The sequence below is a fragment of the Aplidium turbinatum genome, chromosome 7 (assembly GCF_918807975.1).
Source record: "Aplidium turbinatum chromosome 7, kaAplTurb1.1, whole genome shotgun sequence".
Lineage (NCBI taxonomy): Eukaryota > Metazoa > Chordata > Ascidiacea > Aplousobranchia > Polyclinidae > Aplidium > Aplidium turbinatum.
The window spans coordinates 147,155-174,891 of NC_137478.1; the positions used below are offsets into that span (position 1 = coordinate 147,155).

General features: G+C 39.4%; 2 protein-coding genes and 1 long non-coding RNA gene across 5 annotated transcripts; 2 read left to right on the forward strand and 1 right to left on the reverse strand.

Moving 5' to 3' along the window:
* Positions 1 to 2,619: 2,619 nt before the first annotated feature.
* Positions 2,620 to 12,703, reverse strand: LOC145774625 (large ribosomal subunit protein eL43-like). Of its 3 annotated transcripts, none has more exons than XM_082585910.1 (4): positions 12,602 to 12,703; positions 11,933 to 12,054; positions 4,438 to 4,508; positions 2,620 to 2,781 (listed from the first exon to the last, which is right to left on the reverse strand). In XM_082585910.1, the coding sequence occupies exons 2-4, from the start codon at positions 12,045 to 12,047 to the stop codon at positions 2,692 to 2,694; spliced, it is 276 nt and encodes a 91-aa protein (XP_082442036.1). In that variant the 5' UTR covers positions 12,048 to 12,054; positions 12,602 to 12,703; the 3' UTR covers positions 2,620 to 2,691. The 3 variants fall into 3 exon arrangements, with proteins under 3 accessions (XP_082442036.1, XP_082442035.1, XP_082442037.1); XM_082585909.1 differs by having other exon boundaries at positions 12,588 to 12,694; XM_082585911.1 differs by lacking the exon at positions 12,602 to 12,703 and having other exon boundaries at positions 11,933 to 12,073.
* A 5,381-nt stretch (positions 12,704 to 18,084) lies between these two features.
* Positions 18,085 to 19,601, forward strand: LOC145774899 (uncharacterized). The gene is made up of 3 exons (XR_014290077.1): positions 18,085 to 18,167; positions 18,808 to 18,929; positions 19,380 to 19,601. It is a non-coding gene; the product is annotated as an uncharacterized LOC145774899 (long non-coding RNA).
* A 2,618-nt stretch (positions 19,602 to 22,219) lies between these two features.
* Positions 22,220 to 26,452, forward strand: LOC145774453 (uncharacterized). The gene has a single exon (XM_082585708.1). The coding sequence runs from the start codon at positions 22,220 to 22,222 to the stop codon at positions 26,450 to 26,452; it is 4,233 nt and encodes a 1,410-aa protein (XP_082441834.1).
* Positions 26,453 to 27,737: the final 1,285 nt, after the last annotated feature.

The window sequence follows — 27,737 nt, forward strand, 5'->3', positions numbered from 1 at the left end:
AGAAGAATACAAAATAGATATTTATTTGACAGCGCATTGAATGAAAGACTTAATAATGTCAAACATTAAGTTGCACTTCTAAAGTCACATACTTCAGTTCACTTTTTATTTCCAACCATCAAAACGAACAATATTACTTGCCATAACACAACAGGAGTCTGAAAAAACGCGAAAGTTAAAGCGTGCTCGAGATGGAAATGGTTTACTTCATGCAAGGATTAGGCACGGTCGCAACACCTTGAGAAATGTACAAGCGAATTAAAAACAAACAGGTGAAAGTTAAAACAAAAAACAATAGCAAAGCAACTCGATAATAAACAAGAAAAGAAAGTCGGTTGCTATGTTGGTCGGCTGTACTTTTATCCGCCGTACTAGCCTACTTAGTAAAAACGAAAATGTTTAACACCTCGACTACAGAAGGAAAATTCATTTATAGTATAAATCGATTCTTCTTGTTTGTGCAATTAATTTTTGAATTACATCGTCGTTGAAAGCTTGCTGTTGCTTCAGTTCTAGCAAAAGTTGCTTCCAACGCTGATCACCTCAAACTCTAATCCAACAAGCTAAAACTTGCTATTGCATGGGGTTCCCCCAATGACGCGCCAAGGTGTGCAGATCAGCGAGTGCACACTGCACAGTGCACAGCCTGGCTGACCTAAAACCATTGCTGTTTTCGCTGTCTTGTGACGTCATTTTTCTTAATTGTTTATTTTAAATAGCACTTGCCAAGTTGTCAGTGCACACCCAGCTTAAAGGTAATGACCGAAAAAAATTAAAGGCAATGACCTCAAACGTTGGAGTATTAAAATCAGAAGGGGACGAGTTTTGCAATTGAAAAGAAAGCAATCAGCATGCAGCAAGATGTTAGAATATCATGAAAGTAAAGAACATTGACAACCGATGGAAATTTTTTTTTTCTGGATTTCTTGGGTGTGCAGTGCACACCTTGAACACCCTGAATATACGCCACTGGTGGTAATACTGGCAAAGAAGTACGTTGTGTTTAGCTCCAAGTTCGTTACAAAAAAACTAGACACATAACAAAGTGACTTGTTACGTATTCTTCACAAATATGCCTAAATAGCGTATAATTTCACACTGCGTGTCGTACCCCCTGGTTTGGTGCTTCGTACCCCCAAGGGGTACACGTACCCCTGGTTAAGAACCCCTGATTTAAAGTCTCCATCTAATTTGGTCAGTGTTGCCATTTCAAAATTAAAAAAGTTTTCTGTGTTGGTCGTAATAAAGAAGTCAACTTCAGTGTACTTTATGTTGACGTATAATAAAAACTGATTTAACTTTGTTCACAAGTTCCATGTGTGAATTTTAAAGAAATGTTTTCTTTCTTTGACCCAATTTTAGATGTTTTAAAAGTCTAGAATGGCGGTGTTAAAAAATCTGGACTCTAGGACGCCGACTTTGGTCATGTAAAGTGGTTTATTGCAGCAAATCAACCAGACCAAGACTTGTTTAGGGTCTGAGTATGGAGCGGTTTGTCTGACCGCAAACCTCTGAACTTTTTTGATAGCAGACAACAGCATCAAGGTTGCCAGATGGGTAAATGGTGCAATAAACATTGACATAATACAGTTGAAATTTAAAACTACTTGGTAACACGAGCAAAAACTCCCACATAAACCAGACAAAAAATTGGTAAAAAATGATGCAGTTCAAAGTTTATTTATTATAAATAAAAAGTATAAAACTAATTGCAAATTTTGCGACTTTTCAGAACTAGTGTAATTAACCTCGGCCTTAGGTGTGACGTTGCGATTCTACGTCAACAATTGATAGGCCTAATAGCAACAGTCACTAACTTATTACAATTCTTAGGCCAGCGATCGAGTAGTAAAAGTTAGCAATACCAACTATATACTTTTACCCAGGTTGCTTATAGTAATTATTTTTTGTAACATCATTGTTCACAAAAAGTGATGTTGATCTTCAAGATCACCAATACTGGTGATCTTGCCCATCTCTGATAATGACGATGGACGGAATATCTTTGATTTATTCTAAGCTTACAGTAAAGTATGGAAATGCTAGTAGCCTACTTGCGTTGTTAACAATGTTTATGAACTTAAATTTGTTATACCGGTAAATAAAACGTGATCCTTTAATATTTAGATCGGTATTTTTTTGGAACGTCTCAAAATGTAAAACCTTGAATTTCACATAAATTAATTTCTACGATTTTGGCATTTCTGGTCAACATTTTTCCGTGTGGTGTGTTTTTAATGTCAAAAATGATTCAATATTGGTTTAGGAGCAATTCAGGATAAAATTATGGATTCAGCAACTTTTGAATTTCTACAATTGGTTTTAATTTTCTACTTTTATGGAGACATGTTGTTTATAGCCTATAGCCTACCGTATTGAGTTTTTTAAACCTCCTTTTTTTTCGCGCTTTTTTTAAAAATTAGTTTGAGTAACTTCTGATGAAAAATTGTATGCTTTTTCGTAAGCTCTGGTTTAACCATGGAATAGTTCTTGTGAAAGCTATTCAGCATTATAGGTATAAAAGATCAATTTTCTCAATAAAACGTCATAAACAAGTGAAGTTGGTTGTCGTCCGAATCTGAACTTTCAAGGCAAAACTGAATTTAAACAATCTCGAAGAAACTGACTGAAAATCTGATATTTTGCAAACTCATGAACATTCACAAATATTTCAAGGCATTTATTAACAGTTTAGGATTCCTTCTGGTCCCGCAACCTCTTGATGCCATACTTGACAGTGGCGGCCGTCGTGGTCTCAGGGACCCAAGCTCCACCAGCGATCTGTAACATAAACGTTATTATATGAGCATTGTTACTTCAACACCAACCGCGCAGCAAACATCATCATTCGCTAAATCCCCAGCTCAAGTGGCCAACAATACAGGACTCTGCTGTAGCAGAACTTCAAACGCCAGCTGCTAATTGTGATGCCAGCCACAGACTAGCCGCAATATGGGTTTCAAGACAGGAAACTAACGTGTGGGTAGAAAGGCCAAGCTGGGATACTCTTACCCACGAACAGAACAACCAGTCAGACTCAATCACTCACAAGCGATCCCAACAAGGAGTGAAGGAATGTGCCTTTTACCCAAGACAAAAACAAGGACTGCGCAGACAGAGTTGGATCAATCTTGTTAATTATTACCTTAAATATTTCAACTACATTACTGCGACCTGCCAAAAATATGAAATTACTTTCACCATGTAATTAATTTATTACAAAGTCTTGATCCGCATTTACATTTCCACTTCCTCAAAAACTGTTTGACTGCACTTGATGAACATTAGGCTGCGAAAAGTTTCTGGCCCCAGCAAAATTTTCTTGCCGTATGAAAGTTACTCGCAATCAAAAAAATATTTCTGACAGGGCTGATGTTGCTGCTAGTCCCAAATAATTCTTGGTCAAACTAGCAAGTAGTTGTAGGCAGCACGTCATACGGGGCTGCCAGTTCCGCGCGGAATTGGGGTAGTTTTGTGTCGGAGTCGCTGGAACACGTGGGTTTTGTGGAGGTTGATTTCGTATTATTTCAAACCAAACTTTACAAAAGAAATACCATCTCTAGTTAAACTTTTGTTTTAGACTTTTATTGTGCGAACTTTCAAATTTTGTAGATGACTTGTTGTAACTTGTAAATGATTGGGAAACTTTTTAGTGGCGATTGAGCTAGAAATATAAAAACATCTGGGAACCTTGACGTCATATCTCGTCTTCTTCAGATTGCAAGCAATTGCGAAGGAGGTGACGTCATTATTTCTTGTGCCTGTCAGGTCCCAATATCAGTGTAATTAAGCAAAATACAATGACACAAAATAAAAATGTTTTAATTACAAAGTACAACTGAGACCAGACCGCCGAACGAGAAACAAGTGATCATGGCGGACAAGACTGGTTGGAACGACCTCATCCGTTTCGGGAGTGAGCACCATCCAGTCTATCGATGATTGATAGCTCCCGAAGAACAGGAAAGAGTCAAGACACCAGTGTTGCGGTGTCCAACACTGATGTTCGATCCATCTCGATGGGATGATGAAAAAAATGATTCATTGGCCTCTAGACCAATAAGTTGAGAAAAATGCTCAGGCACGTGACAAGTTCACATGCTCATTGGAACTGCATGAGTGAGGTCATATGAGGGATTGAGGGAGATGAGCAACAAAACTGTTCAATCTTACATTACCTTCAACCAGTGGATATAACCCCTACCAGTATAATTGGAGGGTGACATTAGGAGAACTGAATATAACCTTAGCATGGCAACCGTAATCAATGGATAGGGCACACTCTTCAGCATGGAGGTTTACTAAAAAGCGTAGTAGAAACCAAAAGAATGAGTGGAAGACTCTAACCAAGAAGCAACAAACTAACCAGATTGCATAGAAAATCATACAGTGGTCCCACATAAGCCATTGTGACCAGGACCACATGACACCTCTTACCTTGATGTCAAGTGACTTGCAATGCCAAATTCCAACAGCCATTCGTCTCAAATCATCTTTTCCACTGGGTCCTGGCAAGCAAAACAAGTCACAATCGAGACCATAGTTGAACCAAGATTATTAAAATTGCAACATTTGTAATTATTTTAAGATCTGATTTGTGTTTTATTTGATTTTTTTGTGCGTTGTCATGATTTTGTTATTATGTTCGAATACAATTTTCTCATGGTTGGCTTATGTGTGTTGACTACTACATTTCAGCTGCACTCCTGCACAGCTGAGGGGTCTGCTACTATTGGGAGAATCCAATGCGGAGAAATCCCTATTCAGAATCAGCCTTTTTCAGAGAATTGTAAAATTACAGCGGCATATGTATATTGAAAGGAATTAGCTTACAATAGAGAAATGAATGAATTAATAGTTTAAAAATAAATTTTATTCGCTTTTTACTTTTTCGAAAAAGGCTGTCTCTGAATTGGGATTTCTCCGAATCGGATTCTCCGCAATGGGCCATTCCACAGCTGAGTACCGTTACGGCACTCAAAAGTTACAACATTCGACACAGCTCAATAGCATACACTGTGTCTTTGGCAGAACATTTAATAATCAAGCCTGAATACAAACACAAAAATTGGCACCCTTGCCTTCTTGTTTGCTTAATCTAAATCTTCAAGCATTGGGTGTAAACCTGAATACAACAACACATACTGATTGTAACCTTATTTAATGTTTCTATTTATTTCTAGTGTTTTCAGTACAATTTTCATTGATAACATTTTGTGTCATATGCTGACGAGGTGAAAGCTGACTTGGTGACCTCACTATGCAATGTACCTGTGTATTATTGTGATATTTTGTGAAAAAGTGAATGGTTCACTCAATTGTATCAGTCTTGAAATGCATGTGCAATGTAGCAAAAACATATATTGGCAAATTATAAATTAAAGTCCTCATATACATTATACAATTGTAATGCAATGTGGAGACGGCACATATCAATTTAACATGGTTCAGATGGCTTAACACTTTAGCTGCCAGCGTTTTGAAAAAGTGAGAGGAGTTCTCCTTTTTCTCTGGTTGCCATGGTAATGAAAAAATGGGTTGCCAAACTATTGAAACGCACTTTGAAATTTTGGAGCAAATCAGTGTTGCAATTGATCGTCGAAATGACCATTGCATTTACAAGCGCGCCAGTCAGCAAAACAGTTTTTTTTTTGCATCGAATCAACCTGTTCAGACGTGAAATCAATGTAAAAAAAAAAAACGATAGACCGAGTGATTCAACGTATTCAAACATTGAATCAATGTAAATACGAACTGTTAGGCTAATTCGGTTCTTTGAACAAATCGAATGGCTTTTGTAAATATTTCTCAGTTGCAACTTATACCTGATCAGCAAAAGTTCCTTTTTTACACGATTTCAACGTCTGGCGACGATGAAACGATGTAAAAATGACAATTTATGCTGGCCGGTAGCTAGGCTACTGTACGGTAGGCTACCGAAGTTTAACTTAACCAACTAGGTGATTGCAAGCATATTTCCTTTCGATGAAACCTATAGGCTACCACGTTTGGTTTGCCTTTACATTACATTCAAAAGTTTTGTTGACATCATAGCATAGTCATAGCCTATATTCATAAGAAAATGCTTGCTTGGATTTTTTTAGCGACTAGGGTTAGATAGCCTACAGGACTTCTAGCTAGTACCAGTAAGCAGTCTAGTCTAGTGACTTTAAATGAATAGGTAAATTAGTCTAAACCTTAAAAAATAATAGAATATTTCAATTACCTTGCTGCATAAAAAGTAAGCTCTTTTACATGACCTATGTGCATTGATCAATATACTAGTAGCCTGGCATCATTATCCCAGTCTAAGAATTTCTAGACCTCAAAGTCATTGCTGAATTTCAAGCTTTGTTCACACTGATTGGTGTTTTGACTTTTATTTAATTTTAAGAATTTGGCGGGGAAATGGGTTAAAAATCGTTTTTTTTGGTTTAAAATTGAAGCAACCTGTCAGGCCCCCAGACTGGCAACACATTAGGATTTTTGGGGCATTGTGACATCATGTGACGTTAAATTACATCACAATTGCACTAGCTAACTCGTTTCCAGCAGCAGAACTGTTAAAATACATATGCAAAGAAGCAATAGCAAACAGTGGCTGGATAATTGGCAGCATCTCTCATTAAGTTTTGAAGAGAAAAATAAACATGCCGCATGATTTTAGATATCGAGACGTCTGTGAAGATTTGAAGGCCAAGTGGGGGCAAATTAGACAACATAACCAAAGCTATTGTGCAGCATGTGATTACCTGCAAACACCACCGTTTTTTTAACGTAGGCCCAATTTAACATAGCGTGAACAAAGGGGTTCATTCACTGTGATTTATGTATTTAAGCTAATTTGACATGACTGTGGGAGTGTGGGTAGAGGTGAGCATTCGTTACTTTAATTTTTTTTTTTAAATTAGTTAATTTTTTCTATATTAAACCAAAATTAACGGAAGTATGACTGAATATAAACAAAGAATAAAGTATGACATAGTATGAACAAATGTAGCGCATCTCCACTACCTTGGGATAAAAGTAAGGTTGCCACTGCAGCCAATACACTAAAACAGGGGTCACCAACCTTTTTTGCATGCGGCCACTTTGGCACTTAGGAGAGCTGTGGCGGGCCGCACTAATAAAATTTTAGGTAGGTTGACTCTTATGCTAGAAAAGAACGCATTTTGTACCCAGTATCCAGCGTTAAATGTTGTTCATATTTATCTTAGAATACCGCAGAAACAAAATTAATCGAACAACGCTACTGCCATGCCAAGCTCCTTTTAACAACACTTTTGACTTCTTTAACAATGCCTAATAAACGAGGCCACTTGTTTTGCGCACTTATGGCGAGGCGAGCGGTTTTATCAGAATCATCGCCAAGCAAGAGTGGTGTTGTCACTTCGCTTCACAAAAGATATCTTGCCATTAACAGTTTCAGTAAACATGGAAATGTTTGACACATCGCAATACAGGCAACAATAGTGACCTGCAAACATATCAGCGAAAAATAGGCTCCAAGGGAGAAACAAACCAGGCTCCATGAAACAAACGCTTGTGAAAATCACAGAAAAAAACGTTTCTACCGTAACTCCTGAACAGTGTTCCCTCTAAAAAAGCAATGAGTAGGTTTTTCATCCTTTTTTGTGAGAGTCTACAGGGTTCGATCTTTCCACTGGTCCTCTGGCCAATGTCTAGTGCGAGTTCCCCGCGGACCAGTACGAAAATATTATAGCATTATGTCGTTTGATCGTTTAGAATGCGTGGTTCTCGTTTGCGCTTCTCTTCAAACAGCAAAATACGTGATCCGTGTGTGTTAAACCGTAAAAAATAGGCAATCGCAACATCACGTGTTAAATCGTAAGAAAGCAATCGCAACATCACGTGACGGTGTTAAATCGTAAGAAAAAGGATAATCGCACAACACGTGAGCTCTGGTAGCCTAGTTTCGACCCCAAACCTGCCATACATCTATGGCTGGCAAACGATTCATGTGTGAGGTCAAGAAGGCCCGACACTGGCTAGTGGCTATGTGTTTACAAGGCCAAACAAACACACATCGGATTCTGATTATGACCCCGCGATTGTCCCGTCATCAGATTCCGATTATGACTCATCATCGGATGCAGAAATTGAAGAAGAGCCCCAAGTAGTTTGAAGACTCAACGTAGATTGAATGTCTTGCCTAGATAAACTGTTGTTACTGTTATTGCCATTGTATATTTCCATGTTATTGCTACCATTCATTATTGTCGTTTTAAGGTAGTTTTCCCTGGGTTGGCCTCGTGCTTCCCACGACAATCTTGTTTTTATCAGTGAACGGGACGGACCAGTGCGTTCTCGTGCGGACCAGTGCAAATGGTGAGCCACTGGTCCGGTTGGCCAGTGCGAAAAAAAGCTAAGGTCGAACCCTGGTCTTTAAAACAGTATTTCCTTGATTATAAGACAAATGTCACTTGCGGTGCATATTAGCATGGCAAGAATTATTGATTAACAACATTTTGTAGTACAAGCTAAATATTTTTGTAATACCAGAAAAAGTCTTTAAATTTATATATAATATTTTTCCAATTTATTATAAATCGAGTTGGCACACCGACCTATTTTGACAACAAAAACTTGCATAAAGGAACACTGCTCATGAAACCCAATAACGGTGAAACGCACACTGAATAACGCTGAAAACTAACTATGAAATGTGAAACGCATGGTGTTTACAGGACATTTACAAACTTAAAATAAGCAACCCTATGCTCACAGACATTTTTGAAAACAGATGTTTTAATCAACCACTGGGGCAGTGTGGCTGGACATCGCACTGGAATAACTTTAAACGACCCCTACCTAAAACTACATTTTGATTGGTCGGTCGGTGGAATCGTATGCAAAGCGAAAATATGCTTTCAAGAATATATTTCTTGTCTTCATGCTGTAAACTCCTCAAGAAAAGTATTTTTGATTATACTTGTGAGCTGATACCTTTTGCGGGCCACACATAAACGGATGGCGGGCCGCATGCGGCTCGCCAGTTGGTGACCCCTGCTCTGAAATGTGATGTCGTAGTCAGTACCGTACCAAAAAAGGAGCGCATTAGTAGCATACTACTGCCCACTTCTGCTTATGGTAGGTGATGGGCGATTTGTGGGACCCCAACTTTTTTAGATATCAACCAGTCCGGGTGCAACCTAGTTCGTACCCTGAACAGTTCGTACCCTGAAAAGATTGTAAGAAAAAAATTAAAAAAAAAACGAAGTTGCCGATTGCAGTTTCCGCAAACATTTTAAAACTTTCCCTCTGAAAAGATCGAGAAAAACGCAGTTTCCGCAAACAAACAAACTCAATAGATTGAGAGAAAAAAATAGAACAAAGCCGAAGTCGCTGATCAGAGTTTCCGTTTTTTTGCAAACAGTTAAAAATTTTCGGTAATGATCCTAAGGGTCGAATGCAGAAAGGTAGCTCAAAACAAACCTAGCTTAACGCCAAGCTCTTCTCAGGCAAGCGGAGTTTTAGTCAAGCTCGGTTTAAAACTTGAGCGCGCTGCAGAAACTAATTTGCAAGGTCGCTTGGCCAAGCCACCCTTTGAGCTGCGCTTCATAATAAAACTGGTTTTAAGCCACGTTTTTGACGCAAAGTGTGACGTCACTCGACTTGCCATGGTGATTTTTGAAACCTACTCGACAAATAAAGTAATTGTCAGTTTAGATTTTAGAAAGTTGTTGGTGTAATTAGGGATGCTTTATTAATGACATCATATAATACCTTTTGTTACATCACAATTGAATTTGAAATGCAGTTTCCAGTTGGTGGTAGCAAGTTAGTAGCCTGTTACAACAAGACAAGCATGCATTGATGTAGTAGCAACAATTTGTAGGCTACAAGTAGCAGTTGTTTTTTAACAACTTTGTAACTGAAAAATGGCAGTGAACCATAAATATCTGGAGGTTTGTCAAGGGGCTAAATAGGGAAGGGTATTAATAAAAACAAAAATTAGAAGTATTATTGAAGTCTACAAATAGATTGAATGAAGTTGTACGTTGCATCATTCACAGTTTCAAGCAATAACTTCTTTTCTGCCTCTGTATAATTGCTGGATCTGCTTTTTTGTATTCCACCTGTAACTCAAATAAATCTGGTCAGAATTTTCTCTTTAACCTGGTCGTATGAGATGCTGCTAGTAAGCTTCAGCATTTCCAGAAAGGCCTACAGTTCTACAGACGGAGAATGCACATTTTAGCAAGCTTCAAAAACTGCCCTGCACGATGGACTGATTATACTGCGTGGTTGATCCATTGTTTGCCCAAGCATCGATCTTGTTTAGTAACCAGGACAGGCCCTGATTTAAGGGGGGCAGAGGGTGCAGGTGCCCCGGGGCTTCCATCAGCTAAATCCGGCCCTGAACCAGCGTATGGGATGGAATGGAAGACGTTTTTCCATCTTCCATCCTGAGATTTTCTTCCATTCCATCTTTGAAATCTTTTCCATCTTCCATTCCATCTTCACATTTTGTGATCTCCACGTTGAATATGCCACAAATAAACCTAAAAACCATAGCTTTCTGATTGGTCAATTCTGCCTCACGACAGTAGGTTTGACAAATACGCGTGAGGCAACAGTTCCGTTGGTTTAATACGAACCGAAAATCGAGTTGTTTCAGCAAGCAACGTAATATTTTGCATGTCTTGATAAAGCGTAAGAAAGTTAATGATGGAATTGGGATGGAATGACGGCAGATTGTCTTCCATCCCATCATCAAGATCTTCCATTCCTTTCCATCCTTGACATTTTCCATCTTCCATCCATAATCTGTCTTCCATCCCATTCCCTGTTAGTAACTCGTTAGATTGCAAAGTTGTATTCTCGAAAGTTGCATTCACGAAATGAATACCGAACATATTTTAGAGGTAACGAACACACAACTTCACCGGAATCCTTTGAAATCCAGTTTGCAAAATGCTTAAGTCAAAATTCGCCGCTGTTAAGTCGCCATTTTTGGCGACTTAAATTGGTGGCTCAAAACCTGGAATGAAACGAGTTTTAAACTAGGTTTAAAGTAAGAATAGTTTCTGCAGCGCAAAACTCGGCTCAAGCCACTATCCAAGCCCGGCTTGCCTAAAACTAGTTTTGAGCTACCTTTCTGCATTCGACCCTAAGAGTTTGCCGAAGTTACTGATCGCAGTTTTAGCAAACATTTTAAAAGGGTTAGGAAAAGATTGGGAATAAAAAATAAAAAATAGCCGAAGTCGCTAATTGCAGTTTCCGCAAATAAACAAACAGAAAAAATCGAGAGAAAAAATAGAACAAAGCCAAAGTCGCTGATCGCAGTTTCCGCAAACATTTTAAAATTTCCGGTAATGATCCTAAGAGTTTGCCGAAGTCGCTGATTGCAGTTTCAGCAAACATTGTAAAAGGGGTTAGGGTTAGGAAACAATCGAGAGAATTTTTTTTTAAAAAGCCGAAGTCGCTGAATGGAGTTTCCACATACAAACAAACTGACAAGATTAAGAGAAAAAAATAGAGCCGTTTTTTCGCAGTTTCCGCAAACATTTTAAAATTTCTGATAACGATCCTAAGAGTTTTAGTTTGTTTGCGGAAACTGCAATCAGCAACTTCGGCTTTTTTTAATTTTTTCTCCAAATCTTTTCAGGGTACAAACTGTTCAAGGTACGAACTAGGTTGCATCCAACCAGTCCCAATATAATAATGTTATATTTTGTATTGTTTGTGCTAAATCAAGATGTAGAACACTGGAATAGTTATGAAGTAGGCTCAGTGTTGTGGCAAAATTGCTGTAATACTTGGTTTTGGCAATAAAATTTGCACATACACAAACACAATCATTGTGATTTTGGAAACACCCACAAATTACTTTTTGCAGTAACTACTGTAGGCTACAGCTTTTGCCTTTTTACAAAGTAACGCTTTACACAAAAAAAAGTGTATATACCTGTGTATTTTTTGTGTTGGGATATTTCCATTCTTTTTACAAGTTTTCTTAGTGAAGCTCCATATCGTGTTCCATACTTTCCCACAATCCCGACTTTCTTGGTTCGTTTTGCCATTGCAAATCTATACAAAAGAATGATAAAGCTTTGGTAGAGAGTTTGTATTTATGAACCATAGACAAGCAAAAAAAAAGTAACCTTAGCGGGTTTAACATAATGTATTACACACAAACCAAAATATATAACATAATGAGATAAGTTTACACCTCATGTGATCTGTTTCCCACGGTATAATTTACTCGTAATCATTTGTTCAGTTTGTGCTTTTCAATCCAGAGTACAGTGCAAAGTCAAATTTATCTTGAAATTTCTCATTTTATGTATATTGCAGATTTAATTCCTGATGAGGACACACGTACGTGTTGAAAACGTTGTCCCTCAGTTTCAGTTTGTTTTTAATTATGACCACCACAACGAAAAAAAAAAACAATATTGTATGTGCCAAACATAGCAGAGGTCTAGAAAAAGATAGAAGCGACAAAACATGAACGTTATAACATGCATGATACCAAAGCAGAACAATCAGTTTAATATGTGGCACGGTCGCAATGTTATTTTGTTTTCTGTAATACATTGTGTTAAACCCGCTATGGTTACTTTGTTGTGCTTGCCTTCAACTTGCTTCACACTGGGATTGCTTGTCATAAACGGAGCTGGTATAGGATGCAACCTAGTTCATACCATGAACAGTTCGGACTGTCAGTTCGTACCTTGAAAAGATCGAGAAAAAAAATTAAAAAAAGCCGAAGTCGCTGATCGCAGTTTCCGCAATCATTTTAAAATTTTCCCCCTGTAAAGATCGAGAAAAAATAGCTTAAAACAGAAGTCCACTGATCGCAGTTTCCGCTAACTTTAACCGTAGAGTAATCTATGCTCTAACCCTAACTGATCGCAGTTTCCGCAAACATTTTTCCGCAGTTTCCGTTAACCCTTACACTAATTCTAACCATAGAGTAATCTATGCTCTAACCCTAACCCTCGCTGATCGCAGTTTTCGCAAACATTTTTCCGCAGTTTCCGCTAACCTTTACCCTAACCATAGAGTAATCTATGCTCTAACCTTCGCTGATCACAGTTTCCGCAAACATTTTTCCGCAGTTTCTGCTTACCCTAACCATAGAGTAATCTATGCTCTAACCCTAACTCTCGCTGATTGCAGTTTCCGCTAACCGGACAACACTAAAAGGCGGAAATGCGGAATTAAGCCAAAATAACTTTAGAATTAAAACAGTCATAGTATTTAATGATCTCACAATTGCTTCTAAATAATATCTTTCAATGATATTTCAACATAAGAAAATGTTCGGTATTGAGTTGTGGCTAAAAATCGCATTTCCACCTTTTTCCTATTTTAATAAATTCCATTAAATTTTGAAATTTACTCCAATAACTGTGGAATTAAAACAGTCAAAGTATTTAATGACCTCACAATTGGTTCTAAACAATATCTTTCAATGATATTTCAACATAAAAGTAGGTTCGGTGGTGAGTTGTTGTTAAAAATCGCATTTCCGCCTTTTTCCATGTTGCAACATTTCATTCTTTCATGATGAAGTTATCGCTATGGTAAACAATATGGACGCCAAGATCGTACTTCCGCGTTTTCTACATCGGCATTAAATCGCTACTTCTGCGGACAATACGCTATATCATGCCCGGCTTATTTCCGCGTTCCCGCCTTTTAGTGTTGCCCTCGCTAACCCTAACCGTCGAGATTGTTTCAAATTGTTTGGGGAAACTCCAATCCGCGACTTCGGCTTTGTGCTATTAAACTGCGATCAGCGACTTCGGCTTTTTTAATTTTTTCTCTTGATCTTTTCAGGGTACGAACTGACTGTACAAATGGTTCAAGGTACGAACTAGGTTGCACCCGCTGGTATACAAGTCCCCCCCCCTTGGCAACTCATGACAAAGAGGAATTGACCAAAACATGTGGATTGAAGTGTGTGAACAGTAAAGTAAAGGTAAAGTAGTTCCACCCTATATGTTTGGTTGAGTCCTGTCTTTGTCATGAGTTACCAAGGGGGGGGGGAGTTGTAATATACCGGCTCCCAAAAAAACTAACGTAACAAAAGTCACGCATACAACAGTGTTGAATAATAAGAAAAACATAATAATACGTTAGAAAATTATTTTAGTGCAAGCGATTTCGGTCAATCGCATTTTAGATTATCATCAAACAGCACACGATTTTGAAGAAATCAAGCACAAACCAACCTTCTTTATTCACCGCGCACCTCAAAAGAAGGAATCTCGACACCAAAGCGCAAAACTTGTGTTTGGTATCCTCGCGCCATGAATTTAGAAAATATTTGAAAAGGATCAATCAATCAATCAATCAATGTTTTATTTGTCAGTAACAGGAACATAGGTGGTCACAACGGTAAACCATAATCTCTTTGTGGGAAAATTGTAAGATAAAGTTCCCGGAACCGTTTGTCTGCATGTAGTGACCGAAAAAGAAACACTCCTCGAAACGTCTATTCAAAAAGTGTATTTCTGTAAAATTAGCCCGCAGCTATCGCAAATGGGACGCAACACCGTACGCCTCTAAAACTGTCACTACAGAACAGATTACTTGGATAAAAGACGGAGAATTTGTCCAGCTAGCAAGCACCAAATAAACCAGTTAAATGTGCGACCGACTTCCAACAAACAACTTCGAGAATGAATCAGAAAAATTTGTGATAACTCAAAGGCACGTCAGCAGTAGTGTGACGCAATATTTCATGTTTAAACAGGTTTCAACAGAAACAGGTTTAAACAGGTTTAAATCGGTTTGACACAAGTCTTACGAACGATGGTGCAATTTTGGCACATGTTTTAGGAATTTCCATGACGTAAGATTCAGTAGATCTGAACGGTTTTTATATGACGTTTGATTAGGTGAACAATTGTCTGGAACAATAGGTACATGTTTGAAATATGCAATATACACAGTACAAAAGTTACACAAGTTCCCATACCGACAGGGAGACAACGAGACGACCATACGGTCTACTAGTCAATTGCCACCCTACGGAAATTACGATTTTTTCATTTAAAATAAGCTTACAAGAGAAAAAATAAAATAATTGAAACGTTCCCGCGCTTCAACAACAGCATACGCACAAAAAAACACAAAACATATTGATGATAACGTAGGCCAGAACACAAAATTCCATGAAGCAAGCAGAGAATAATTAAGTTTCCGAAGAAACTGACAAGTTGGTTTCCATAACATATCACTTCCCGCACAGCAAACAATGTCGGCTGATCGTTGGCCAACGGTCGCGAACGTCGCGGTCGGCTTTTCGCCGCAAAACAACCATTTGCCAACTAACATTATTTCTTTAACTGGACAAAGAATCAGTAAAAAAGGGTACAACATGTTATAATTTGGTGATATAAACCACATAAAACATTTTTTTTACCAAATATATAGCCTATTGTGTAAAACTTGGTTGTGGACACAATGCTAAGACAATGGTGGGCCAACGTCGCATTTGTCGTCGTGGGCATTCAGTTGAAAACCAACCTCCAGCCACCGATTGTTTATTTTGATATTCCGAGTGAAATAATCTTACATAATGAAAAGTACCCATTACAATTCTGTGAATTGAAGCTTTTATAAATTTTTATTTCAACAAACGTCAATATCATAAATAAGTTGTTAACACAACGTTGAACTAACGAAGAACCAACGTCACGTACGTCACCGTGGGCATTCGGTTGTCAGCCAACCTTTTGAGAATAAATCTCAATTTTGGTGTTTCTGGCAAACGAATTAAGAGATATGGCAAGTATGTATTATAATTCTGTGAAATGAAGAATTTTTAAAGTTCATTTCAACAAAAATTTAATATGACTAATATAGTTGTTGACGCGACGTTGTGCCAATGGTGGACCCCACAGCGCGTTCGTCGCCGTGGGCATTCGGTTGTGAATCAACCTTTCTACAACAAATATCATTTTTCGTATTCACAACAAAATAATTCGAAGCATTGGCCAGTATATGTTACAACTTGACGAAATTAAAGTGAACAAAGGTTTATTCTAACAAAAACGCTATATAAAAAATATTTTGTTGAAGCGACGTTGAGCCAATGGTGGGCCCCACAGCGCGTTCGTCGCCGTGGGCATTCGGTTGTGAATCAACCTTTCTACAACAAATATCATTTTTCGTATTCACAACAAAATAATTCGAAGCATTAGCCAGTATATGCTACAATTTGACGAAATTAAAGTGAACAAAGGTTTATTCTAACAAAAACGCTATGTAAAAAATAGTTTGTTGACGCGACGTTGAGCCAATGGTGGCCCCACAGCGCGTTCGTCGCCGTGGGCATTCGGTTGTGAACCAACCTTTCTACAACAAATATCATTTTTCGTATTCACAACAAAATAATTCGAAGTATTGGCCAGTATATGTTACAATTTGACGAAATTAAAGTGAACAAAGGTTTATTCTAACAAAAACGCTATGTAAAAAATAGTTTGTTGACGCGACGTTGAGCCAATGGTGGGCCCCACAGCGCGTTCGTCGCCGTGGGCATTCGGTTGTGAATCAACCTTTCTACAACAAATATCATTTTTCGTATTCACAACGAAATATTTCGAAGCATTGGCCGGTATATGCTACAATTTGACGAAATTAAAGTGAACAAAGATTTATTCTAACAAAAACGCTATGTAAAAAATAGTTTCTTGAAGCGACGTTGAGCCAATGGTGGCCCCACAGCGCGTTCGTCGCCGTGGGCATTCGGTTGTGAACCAACCTTTCTACAACAAATATCATTTTTCGTATTCACAACAAAATAATTCGAAGCATTGGCCAGTATATGTTACAATTTGACGAAATTAAAGTGAACAAAGGTTTATTCTTACAAAAACGCTATATAAAAAATATTTTGTTGAAGTGACGTTGAGCCAATGGTGGCCCCACAGCGCGTTCGTCGCCGTGGGCATTCGGTTGTGAGCAAACCTTTTGCCAAAAAATCTTAATTTTATTTTATTTATTTATTTGCAATCAGACTCAAAGTCTATAGAATTCAAAATGCTTAGCCTACGCAATTGAATCAAATAGTTTTCAATTAGAGAAAACACAAGTCTCACGAAACAAAGTGTTACAATCACTCATACAAATAGCCTATATTAAAATGTTGCATGACCAAATGCTGCATAAATTTGATTAAAGAAATTCATCTTTTGATAAACGTTTTTAGCCTACAGCTTTTCAATAGTTTATAAGTCAGTAAATCGGTTGGATATCGGAAATTTTTGAAAATGAAATATAAGCCGTCGCCAAAAATTCATATAAAAATAATATTTTGTTGAAAATACAACCAAGAAAACTCAAAATGCAAAAATTTTGTCTTGTTTGAGGATAAGGATTTTCGTTAGCCTACATCTTCCGTATTTAACGTTTGACTAGAATTAACTACATCAAAATAAAATAATTTAATTTGGACCAAAAAAATGATTTCATCATGTTTTTACAGTAACCGCAAATATCCCCCATAAAGTAGCCTACAAATGATCATATGAATGTTTGTGGTGGGCAAAACTATTTCTCAACCATTCAGACTTTCGAGTGTTCAATATAAATTACTTCCTTTAGCCACAAAACTTGTTGTTCTCATCTCGTTTGCTTCGAATTTTCGAAGTATTTCGTTTCGACCTAAAAGTTTCTATTGAAAAGCAAAGTCCAATTTTTTCACATTCATCCAATGTTTGAAGATGTTGAATCAATGAAAAATGCCTGATTTTGTTCGCCAGTGATTTAACCCAAATAGAATTGTGGTTTAATTAAATCCAAAGTTTGATTGAATTGAATTAAGTTTAACTACTAGATTCACCCGGACAACAGAGCAGAAATTGATTTTCATTGATTCAACGTTCACAGATGTTGATACAAAAGCATGCTTTGCTGGCTGGCAATAAACAGCTCTTTGTTAATTAGGTCATGCATTGGTGTTAATTAGGTCATCCTCTTCTTTTTTCATTTTTTTCCCATGCTGCCCTGCTTTCAAATTTATTCACAGTGAGTTGTAACGGCTTGAGGGCTTGTACGAATTACAAAGATAATATTGCGGTGCTTTGGTATGTCAGCAAAGTCCAACCAATGAAATTGCGAAAGATTTTAAGCCTACAAGCTCCAGCCTCGAATACTATCATTAGTCGCCTGGAAAAGCATTGGTGAGTGTATACTAGGTACTGCATATCGCTGTTTTTATTGTTGTTAGCATTTTTGATAAAGCATGAGATGGTTCAATTAGTTCAATGTAGTAGCCTACTATAATTAATTATAATGCAATACCGATACATAATTATTCATAAATTTAGATTTTAGGACACACCTGGGTGTGTACTGTGCAGTGCATTGATTTTTGTGTTAGTTTCGATAATACTAAATAGCTTATCTCCTGTTTTTTCGATGAAGTCAACTTTTTGTAGCAAGCTTGCGCGGTGCGTTTTTTGTAAGGATTCTGAAAGTAACGAAAAGGTTCCAGATGCTTGTTTAATAGATCAATGAAAAGTCAATTCAATACCATTACTTATTTTAAGTCAGTTTGTTTTAAATGGACACTGGTAAGCAAAATGTCTCCTCCTCCTACATTGATAAAAAAAGCTCACCCTCAATAATTTGTTTATTTTTATGTCGCCAGTTTTGTGGCTCAGACTACTGTCTTGTATCGCAATTTTGGTACGATCTAATTGATTAAAAGCAATTAGTTTTAACATAAAATCTAAAAAAACACTAAATTATTGGGTCAAGTTTTTGTTAGGTCATTAAGGTTATTTTCACATTTTAAAGTAAATTGTTTTGAATATTCAGGTCGATGAAAACTTGCTCTATTTGTGAGGAATAGGCTGATGATGATGGATGATGGTGATGACGGATGATGATGAGGCTACATCAGATTTCGATAATCCTTTTTCACTACAAGCACAAGCATGGTCAGCTTAAGCATTTACCCCTTTACCTTATGTTTCTTTTTCAACAAACTCTCAGCTTTTAATGAATAATAACTAGGCCTACAGACAAAGCTTCTGTAGTTAATTTAATGCAAGGTTGCATGAAAAAGGTGTTTATTACAGTGACGAAAAATCATAATTTTGTATTTGTAATAGAAGTAATTCGCAAAATCTTTGAAGAAATGATTTCAAAGTTTATTTGTAGCAGGATAATTCTCATTTTCTTTTCCAGACTGTTGTAATCAATGTAATTCTGAGTTTATCCATGGGAGATACTTTCAGAACTTTTTCAGTGTGATTAGTTCATTGCTTTATGGGAAAAAGTTGCTTGTTAGAGTTAGTTACGTGGCTTCAGCAACCAACCTTTTCCACTAGACATATTGGTTTGGACCAGCTATTGGCAATTTATCCCAATGACATTATTATTTTTAGATGGAGTACGAAGAACCCATAACTTGTCCACAGCAACAAATTCAAATATCCATGCCGCTATTTCAGACTGGCTGAAATACGCAAGAGATGAGGACTGAGAAGTTTGAGAAGAGGAAGACAGGAAATTTGATTTAATTTGCCTCATGCCCTTTTCTAGACCGCTGTTATATTTAGCATGTTCTTTGTTTTTGCTGTGATGGTTAGAAATAAAAACAAACTTAACTGCCATCTGTCCTACTCTTTGCTTGTATGAGTGCCTTTTCTAGCAATGTTGTACCGAGTGGAATGCTAGTATGGTAAGTGATAAGGTTTACTGCGAATTGAGGCCTCGATCCCACGTCTTCGTGGTCATCATTTTCAGCACAGATTAACTCGAAAAAAGTGAGTTAACAACACGCCACCATGTGGTCAAAGTTAAGAAACGTTTTCGGTTTGGTGAGGTCGTAATGTCTAACCCTTGTCAGAGCAAAACGTGAGCGTTTGGTCGTAGATTAGCAAATGATGGCCAATGCTAGGCCCACGAGTAACCAAATCGTTTTCGCCAGAGGGGATGATAGTAAATTGCGTCTTCCACGTCGACCCAACGAAAGCGTTTGGTCGTAGGTTGGCCAACAGTGCACTAACGTTGGTTCTACGATTAAACAACTCTTTTTTTCCACAGTGAGGATAGTTGTAGGCTAAATTGCGTCGTGGATCCCACGTCGAACCAACGAAAGCGTTTGGTCGTCAGGTTGGCCAACAGTGCACCAAAGTTGGGTCTACGATTAGCCAAGCATTTTTTTTGCCACAGTGAGGATAGTTGTAAATTGCGTCATGGATTCCACGTCGAACCGACGAAAGCGTTTGATCGTAGGTGGCAAATGGTCGGGAAAGGGTTGGCCAACAGTGCATCAACGTTGGGTCTACGATTAGCCAAGCCTTTTTTCGCCACAGTGAGGATAGTTGTAAATTGCGTCGTGGATTCCACGTCGAACCGACGAAAGCGTTTGGTCGTCAGGTTGGTCGCAGGTGGCAAATGGTCGGGAAAGGGTTGGCCAACAGTGCATCAACGTTGGGTCTACGATTAGCCAAGCCTTTTTTCGCCACAGTGAGGACAGTTGTAAATTGCGTCGTGGATCCCACGTCGAACCAACGAAAGCGTTTGGTCGCAGGTTGGTCGCAGGTGGCAAATGGTCGGGAAAGGGTTGGCCAACAGTGTGCCACCTAGGGATCGACGTTTAACCAACCGATTTTTGTGACTGACGATTCGCCCAAGGTGGCCCGCTGGCCAAATTTGTTACGCGCCAACGGAGGGCCCACGGGACGTTTCCGATGGTCTAACGTTGGACCAACGACACGTTGTTGTGCGGGTTACGATGCACTGTAGCTTTGAAAGCTAAAACCTCAATTGCTAAGGTAACAGGAATCAGTTGTCAGTAGATGTTACAGAAAATATATTTCGCACTTATTCAGTGCATCGTCAGTTCTGATAAAGGGCAGTTAAAACCTACAAGTAATGTGTTAGATTTTCAACAGGTCCTTGATAGGCCTGCCTTTCGTTTTACCGCATTACTCCCGTTGATTTGTGTATTCGCCACCTAGCGTCGTTTCCCTTCATTGTTATGTTATCGCTGTTTGCAAATGGCAACACTCACCACGAGATTGTCTATGGAACTTTCGAGACGTTTTCGTTTTTGCTGCTAGTTTGCCAGCTAGCCGAACTTGTTAGTTACTGTAGTTTGTGACTGAAAGTTGATTGATTGATGTTTATGCTTTGTTAGCTGCTTCTCTGTTATGTATTTCTACAGAACTTAAGTTTGATAACTGCTATGGTAATACTTATTTGCGTGTAGGCTGAATTCCATATTTGCAGCTTGCTATCTCAAAGTTCAACTTACTGGTGAGCGTACTTGTGATGTAATAATGTTTTTTGTAGCTGAATGTTGACTGTCTACCGTAAACAAACGTAACGTATCTCTGATGTGCGTAAATTGTTGTTAGGCTAATACTTCAAACTTAAATATTGCAGAGTCAATCACTATAGAATCCTTCGCGTACAAGTGCATCATTTGGCATTACTGATCCGGTCATACTACCGGTACGTTCATTATTCTGAATTGTATGATCAATTGATTTGTGTCGTGAATTGTGGATTTATGTTTACTACTGAATTATTGACCAATAATTTGTCAGCCTAATGGAAATTAATTCTCGTAAACCGATCTTAACTAGGCCAGGTGAATTGCCACGTTTCTTTGTTTTTTAATGATTATTGACCTAGCGTTATGGTTGTACGGTACGGTAGCCTACGTAACAATTGTGTAAGGTAACATCGCGAATTTATTTATTCAGTGCGTCATTGGCCAACCTGTGGAACTTGTGTACCGTACAGTGGATTTAGAACTGTTTGTCAACAAATTTGGTACGTTTATCAGTTCGACTGTTATGCTTGCTGAATTGTGACTAGTGTCTTATGTTGTGTTATTTCTTGACAGAAAAACCGTATAAACTTCATTGCTGCGAAGCAGTCATTGGAAACCGAGTGATTTCTTCAAGTTGGCGTGCTTTAACAGTTGCTCAGTCCTGCCGGGTGGATTAGGAAAATCGTGACGTCACCGGCGCAATTAACTACCGCACCTGTTGTGTTCGCGTCGCACACAACATCGTTTTTCAAATTTGGCATCAAAGCTTGACCATCTTTGAACTGAAGCTGATTTCGTCAATCGAACCGAACTGCTGATCTTCACCAACCTGACGATCAAATTTGCGTTTACTTACCTAGTTCCCATCAGTGTCACGTGACATCTCTCATTTGCTGAAGTTAGCTTATGCTGTTACGAAGCGGATTTGCATACACAGTTATGGATTCCAAAGCCGAAGCTATTCAACAAGCAGCTGTTACTTTGAGAGACAGCTACAAGCGTGGTGAACAACTGATGAGCAAACGTGAAAACCTCACAGAAGTGCAGACTATCCTGTTAGAAATTGACAAAAATTATGCCTCTTTAATGGCGCTTTGTGTCGATGTCCCTGAGAATGAACAAATTCCAGGAGGCCTTTCAACTAAACGAGATTACATTCAAGGTAAAGAAGAATTTGCTGATAGAGTCAAACAGTGGTTCTCGGAATGCGAGAGGACAGACACTAAAACTCCTCCACTACGCTCACATCACTCGTCCTTGCGTACTCATTCCCATCGCTCCAAATCCGGAAGCATTCGGTCATCGAGTACAATGTATAGTTTGCGTCAACGTGAAGCACATGCCAAATTGGAACTAGCTCGTTTGACAAAAGAACAGAATGATGCCAGGCGACGAGAGGAAGAAGAACTAGTTCGCATGGAACAAGAGAAAGCTCGGTTGGAGCAGGATAAAGCTCGCTTTGAACGTGAGAGAGCCGAAGCTGAAGACCTGCGTCAAATTAAAGCTGCTGAAACTGAAGCCGCACTCTGGCAAGATGATTCTTCTTCGATTATTATCAATGTTGGATCAATGACACCCGTACGATTGCCACAGCAAACCTTCACTCACAAAGACACACACCTGGAACCTCTGCGTCACGGTGATGAGCGGCACAAACAAGAACCAACTGCAACGTCTACAAGAATGCTAGACCAAAAGGTAAATTACCCTTGTTATTATACTAGCCGACAACCTGATCTTTCAGAACGACTTTTACCTAAACCAGATGTTAAGAAATTCTTTGGTGACCCGCTCGATTTCTGGGCTTTCTGGCACCGTTTTAAGTCCCATATTTCTGATTGGTTGACACCCGACAGGAAGATGTCTTACCTCATGCAGCACTGCTGTGATGCAGTCTGTGAACAAATAAGGCACCTTGCCGATAGCAGCGAAGGTCACAACTGCTATGATGAAGCGTGGGAAGAATTGAAACGGAGGTATGGCCAACCACACGTTATTGCGCATGCTTGTGAGGAACGCTTGAGAGCTGTTACCAGAATTTCTCACCACGAACCCGAACAATTGGAGAAGTTGTCCGTCCTGTTGAAAAGATGTTGTTCATCATTGAGCTCAAACACCGAAGCTTCGAACTTGGATACCGTGCAGTTTATCACCTGCCTTGCAAATAAGCTGCCAGCGTCTCTGAAAGAAAAGTGGGTAATTGAAGCTCTGAAAATCAATGATGACACTGGAAAAGTGGCTGGATTCCAACATTTTGCTGACTTCATAACGAACGAATCTAGGATTGCCAATTCAATCTATGGCGTGAAACTCTTTTCATCAAATGTCGACAAACTTAACAAGCCTGACACCAAAGGGAAACAAAAGGCTTCACTGTTTAACGTAGTGACAAAACCTACTGAACGATCCGGACAGCTCCAAATTGGCAACAAGCGACTCATACAATGTATCCTGTGCGATAATACACATTATTTGCAACACTGCAAAGAGTTCAAAGCCAAATCCGTCACTGAACGGGAGCAATTTGTAAGGAAGAACAAACTGTGCTTAAACTGTCTTGGACCAGATCACATACGTGCCGACTGCAGAAGCCGAGGTAAATGCACTGAATGCGGAAGCTCATCACATCATTCTCTGTTACATCGGTATCTGGTCACAACTGGAGAACACGTCCAGAGACGACACCCTAACCCCATTGCTAATAGAAATGATAGCCAGCCAGATGATTCCGGAAGAAGACCATCAGCAAGGAACACAAATGAAGTTGTAGAAACCTTCCATTCCAGAACAAGCAACTCGGCAACTTACTTGGACATCGTTCCCGTACGTGTGACAGGAGAAGGAAAGGTAATACATACTTATGCTCTCCTAGATTCTGGTTCAAACCGCACCTTTTGTGAACAAAAACTTGTAGAGATGCTTGAACTGAAACCTGAGCCATCTGGTGACTTCCAGGTGCAAACACTGTCTTCGAGTGGACCATATTCCTTCAGTTCTTCAACTGTAGCGTTGAAAGTTCTACCAGTAGTTGGCGGCGAAGTGCAAGAACTGACAGATGTGATCGTCGTTGACAAGATACCTACCAAGCCAACTCCAGCGCCTTCTCCGGAGTATCTGCAAACGCACAAGCACCTCCAAGGCATTGACTTGAAGCAATTGGGCCATGGTACAGTTACACTGTTGATCGGAAATGATCATGCTGTCGCCCACCGATGCATTGAAAGCCGCTTTGCACCTAACCCGAAGCAAGGACCTGATGCAGTCAGGACACCCTTAGGCTGGTTGCTTAGAGGTACTCGACCAAAAGAGACAAGTGTAGGCAATTTCGGTGCTGAATCTGACATTTCAAATTTTCTTGTCCGTGACACGAAGCAGAACCCTGCTGACCAAGCTTCAAGGGGCATGACGGCCAAAGCCTTGATGAATTCTGGGATGTGGCTCAATGGTCCAGATTTTCTGAGGAAACCTCCAGAAGAATGGCCCAATCAAACTGCTCAGAAACCACAATTTGAAGATATCTTTGCTGCTTACAAACCAAAGAGAAAAAGCGAAACCTTTACTGCTTCTACGACTGAATGCCAAGGAACCAACAGGTTAATCTCCTACTTCTCATCTCTGCGCCGACTGAAACTATCAGTAGCTTGGTTCCTGAGATTCAAATCGTACTTATTGATGCGCATGAAGAAAGAAACCCAGATTACACTGAAAGGACCAATCAGTGTGCCAGAACTTGATGAGGCAGAAATTGAGTTAATCAAATACGAACAGCGTCAGAGTTTTCCTGCCTGGATCAAATCTCTATCCAAAGGAGAACACCCAAACATGCCCAAATCCAAGAGGATCCCACTCGAAAAACTCAGCCCTGTCCTAATGAAAGATGTTCTACGTGTTGGCGGAAGAATCGACAGATCCGACTTACCGTTCGAAACGCGACATCCTGCTATCATAGCTCCAGAGCGCCACTTAACGGACTTGATAATTGAACATTGTCATACAAACGAATCGAAGCACATGGGTGAAAGCCATACACTGAACAATATTAACCGAAAATACTGGATAGTTAATGCCAAAGTTGCGGTTAAAAGGGTACTTGCAAGATGCCTGCCTTGCCGGCGAAGGACCGCAAAACCTAGACAACAGCTCATGGCAGAACTGCCAGAAGCAAGGTTACAAATGTCACAGCCACCATTCTCACAGACTGGCGTTGACTTTTTTGGGCCGCTGAATGTCCGAAACAGACGAAGTGACATTAAGAGATACGACTGCCTTTTTACATGTCTCACAACTAGAGCCATTCACTTGGAGGTGGCACCAGACCTGACAACTGGCGCATTCATAAATGTCTTGCGGCGCTTCATAGCTCGCAGAGGCCCCATCAAGAAAATCTTCTCTGACAATGGAACCAACTTTGTGGGTTGTGAAAGAATCTTGAAGCAAGCCATCGATGAGTGGAATCAGAACCAGATCCACCAGAGCCTTCGACAACAAGGAATAGAATGGTCATTCAACCCCCCAACAGCCAGCCATATGGGCGGAGCCTGGGAGAGAATGATTCGCACAGTACGTCAAATTCTTATGAACATCTTACCAAAACAACCACTCGATGATGACACATTGCACACGTTACTTCTTGAAGTGGAAGACATCGTCAATTCAAGACCACTCACCGATGTGAAACTGGAAGTTGATGGCGACTTACCCCTGACACCTAACCACTTGTTGAAGTTGAATTCTTCATCGAATTTACCGCCAATGTTAAGCTGCGACAGAGATGGCTACCGACCAAGTGATCGATACCGCCATGTGCAGTTTCTGGCAGACACCTTTTGGAAGCAGTGGGTTAAGGAATACCCACGATCTGTGATGTCAAGAGCAAAATGGCTTCACAAAAAGGAGAATGTCCGAAGAGGAGACATCGTCCTTTTGATTGATGACTCTGCTCCCAGACAACGATGGCCACTAGGCAGAGTAATTGAAACATTTCCTGATCGTCACGGCGTTGTTCGTTCCGTAGAAGTGAAGACTGCAACCGGATCTCTGAAGAGACCAATATCCAAACTTTGTGTAATTGTCCAAAGGGAAGAAGATGATCCAGATGAAGATGAGACACCAATAGACACCGTTGAGATTTTGCTGGAAGATCAGAGCGATGAGGAAGAGACAAAGGACTGAACTGTTACATGACAATGGACTGTTGAAAAACTTTTATTCATGAAAAGAATGACCCAGTTTGGCCCTTCTTTGGCCCGGGAGTGTTAGATTTTCAACAGGTCCTTGATAGGCCTGCCTTTCGTTTTACCGCATTACTCCCGTTGATTTGTGTATTCGCCACCTAGCGTCGTTTCCCTTCATTGTTATGTTATCGCTGTTTGCAAATGGCAACACTCACCACGAGATTGTCTATGGAACTTTCGAGACGTTTTCGTTTTTGCTGCTAGTTTGCCAGCTAGCCGAACTTGTTAGTTACTGTAGTTTGTGACTGAAAGTTGATTGATTGATGTTTATGCTTTGTTAGCTGCTTCTCTGTTATGTATTTCTACAGAACTTAAGTTTGATAACTGCTATGGTAATACTTATTTGCGTGTAGGCTGAATTCCATATTTGCAGCTTGCTATCTCAAAGTTCAACTTACTGGTGAGCGTACTTGTGATGTAATAATGTTTTTTGTAGCTGAATGTTGACTGTCTACCGTAAACAAACGTAACGTATCTCTGATGTGCGTAAATTGTTGTTAGGCTAATACTTCAAACTTAAATATTGCAGAGTCAATCACTATAGAATCCTTCGCGTACAAGTGCATCATTTGGCATTACTGATCCGGTCATACTACCGGTACGTTCATTATTCTGAATTGTATGATCAATTGATTTGTGTCGTGAATTGTGGATTTATGTTTACTACTGAATTATTGACCAATAATTTGTCAGCCTAATGGAAATTAATTCTCGTAAACCGATCTTAACTAGGCCAGGTGAATTGCCACGTTTCTTTGTTTTTTAATGATTATTGACCTAGCGTTATGGTTGTACGGTACGGTAGCCTACGTAACAATTGTGTAAGGTAACATCGCGAATTTATTTATTCAGTGCGTCATTGGCCAACCTGTGGAACTTGTGTACCGTACAGTGGATTGAGAACTGTTTGTCAACAAATTTGGTACGTTTATCAGTTCGACTGTTATGCTTGCTGAATTGTGACTAGTGTCTTATGTTGTGTTATTTCTTGACAGAAAAACCGTATAAACTTCATTGCTGCGAAGCAGTCATTGGAAACCGAGTGATTTCTTCAAGTTGGCGTGCTTTAACAGTTGCTCAGTCCTGCCGGGTGGATTAGGAAAATCGTGACGTCACCGGCGCAATTAACTACCGCACCTGTTGTGTTCGCGTCGCACACAACATAATGTTTTTAACAACATTACAGTGACGCAATAATGTCAAAACATGAGCGTAAAAAATTG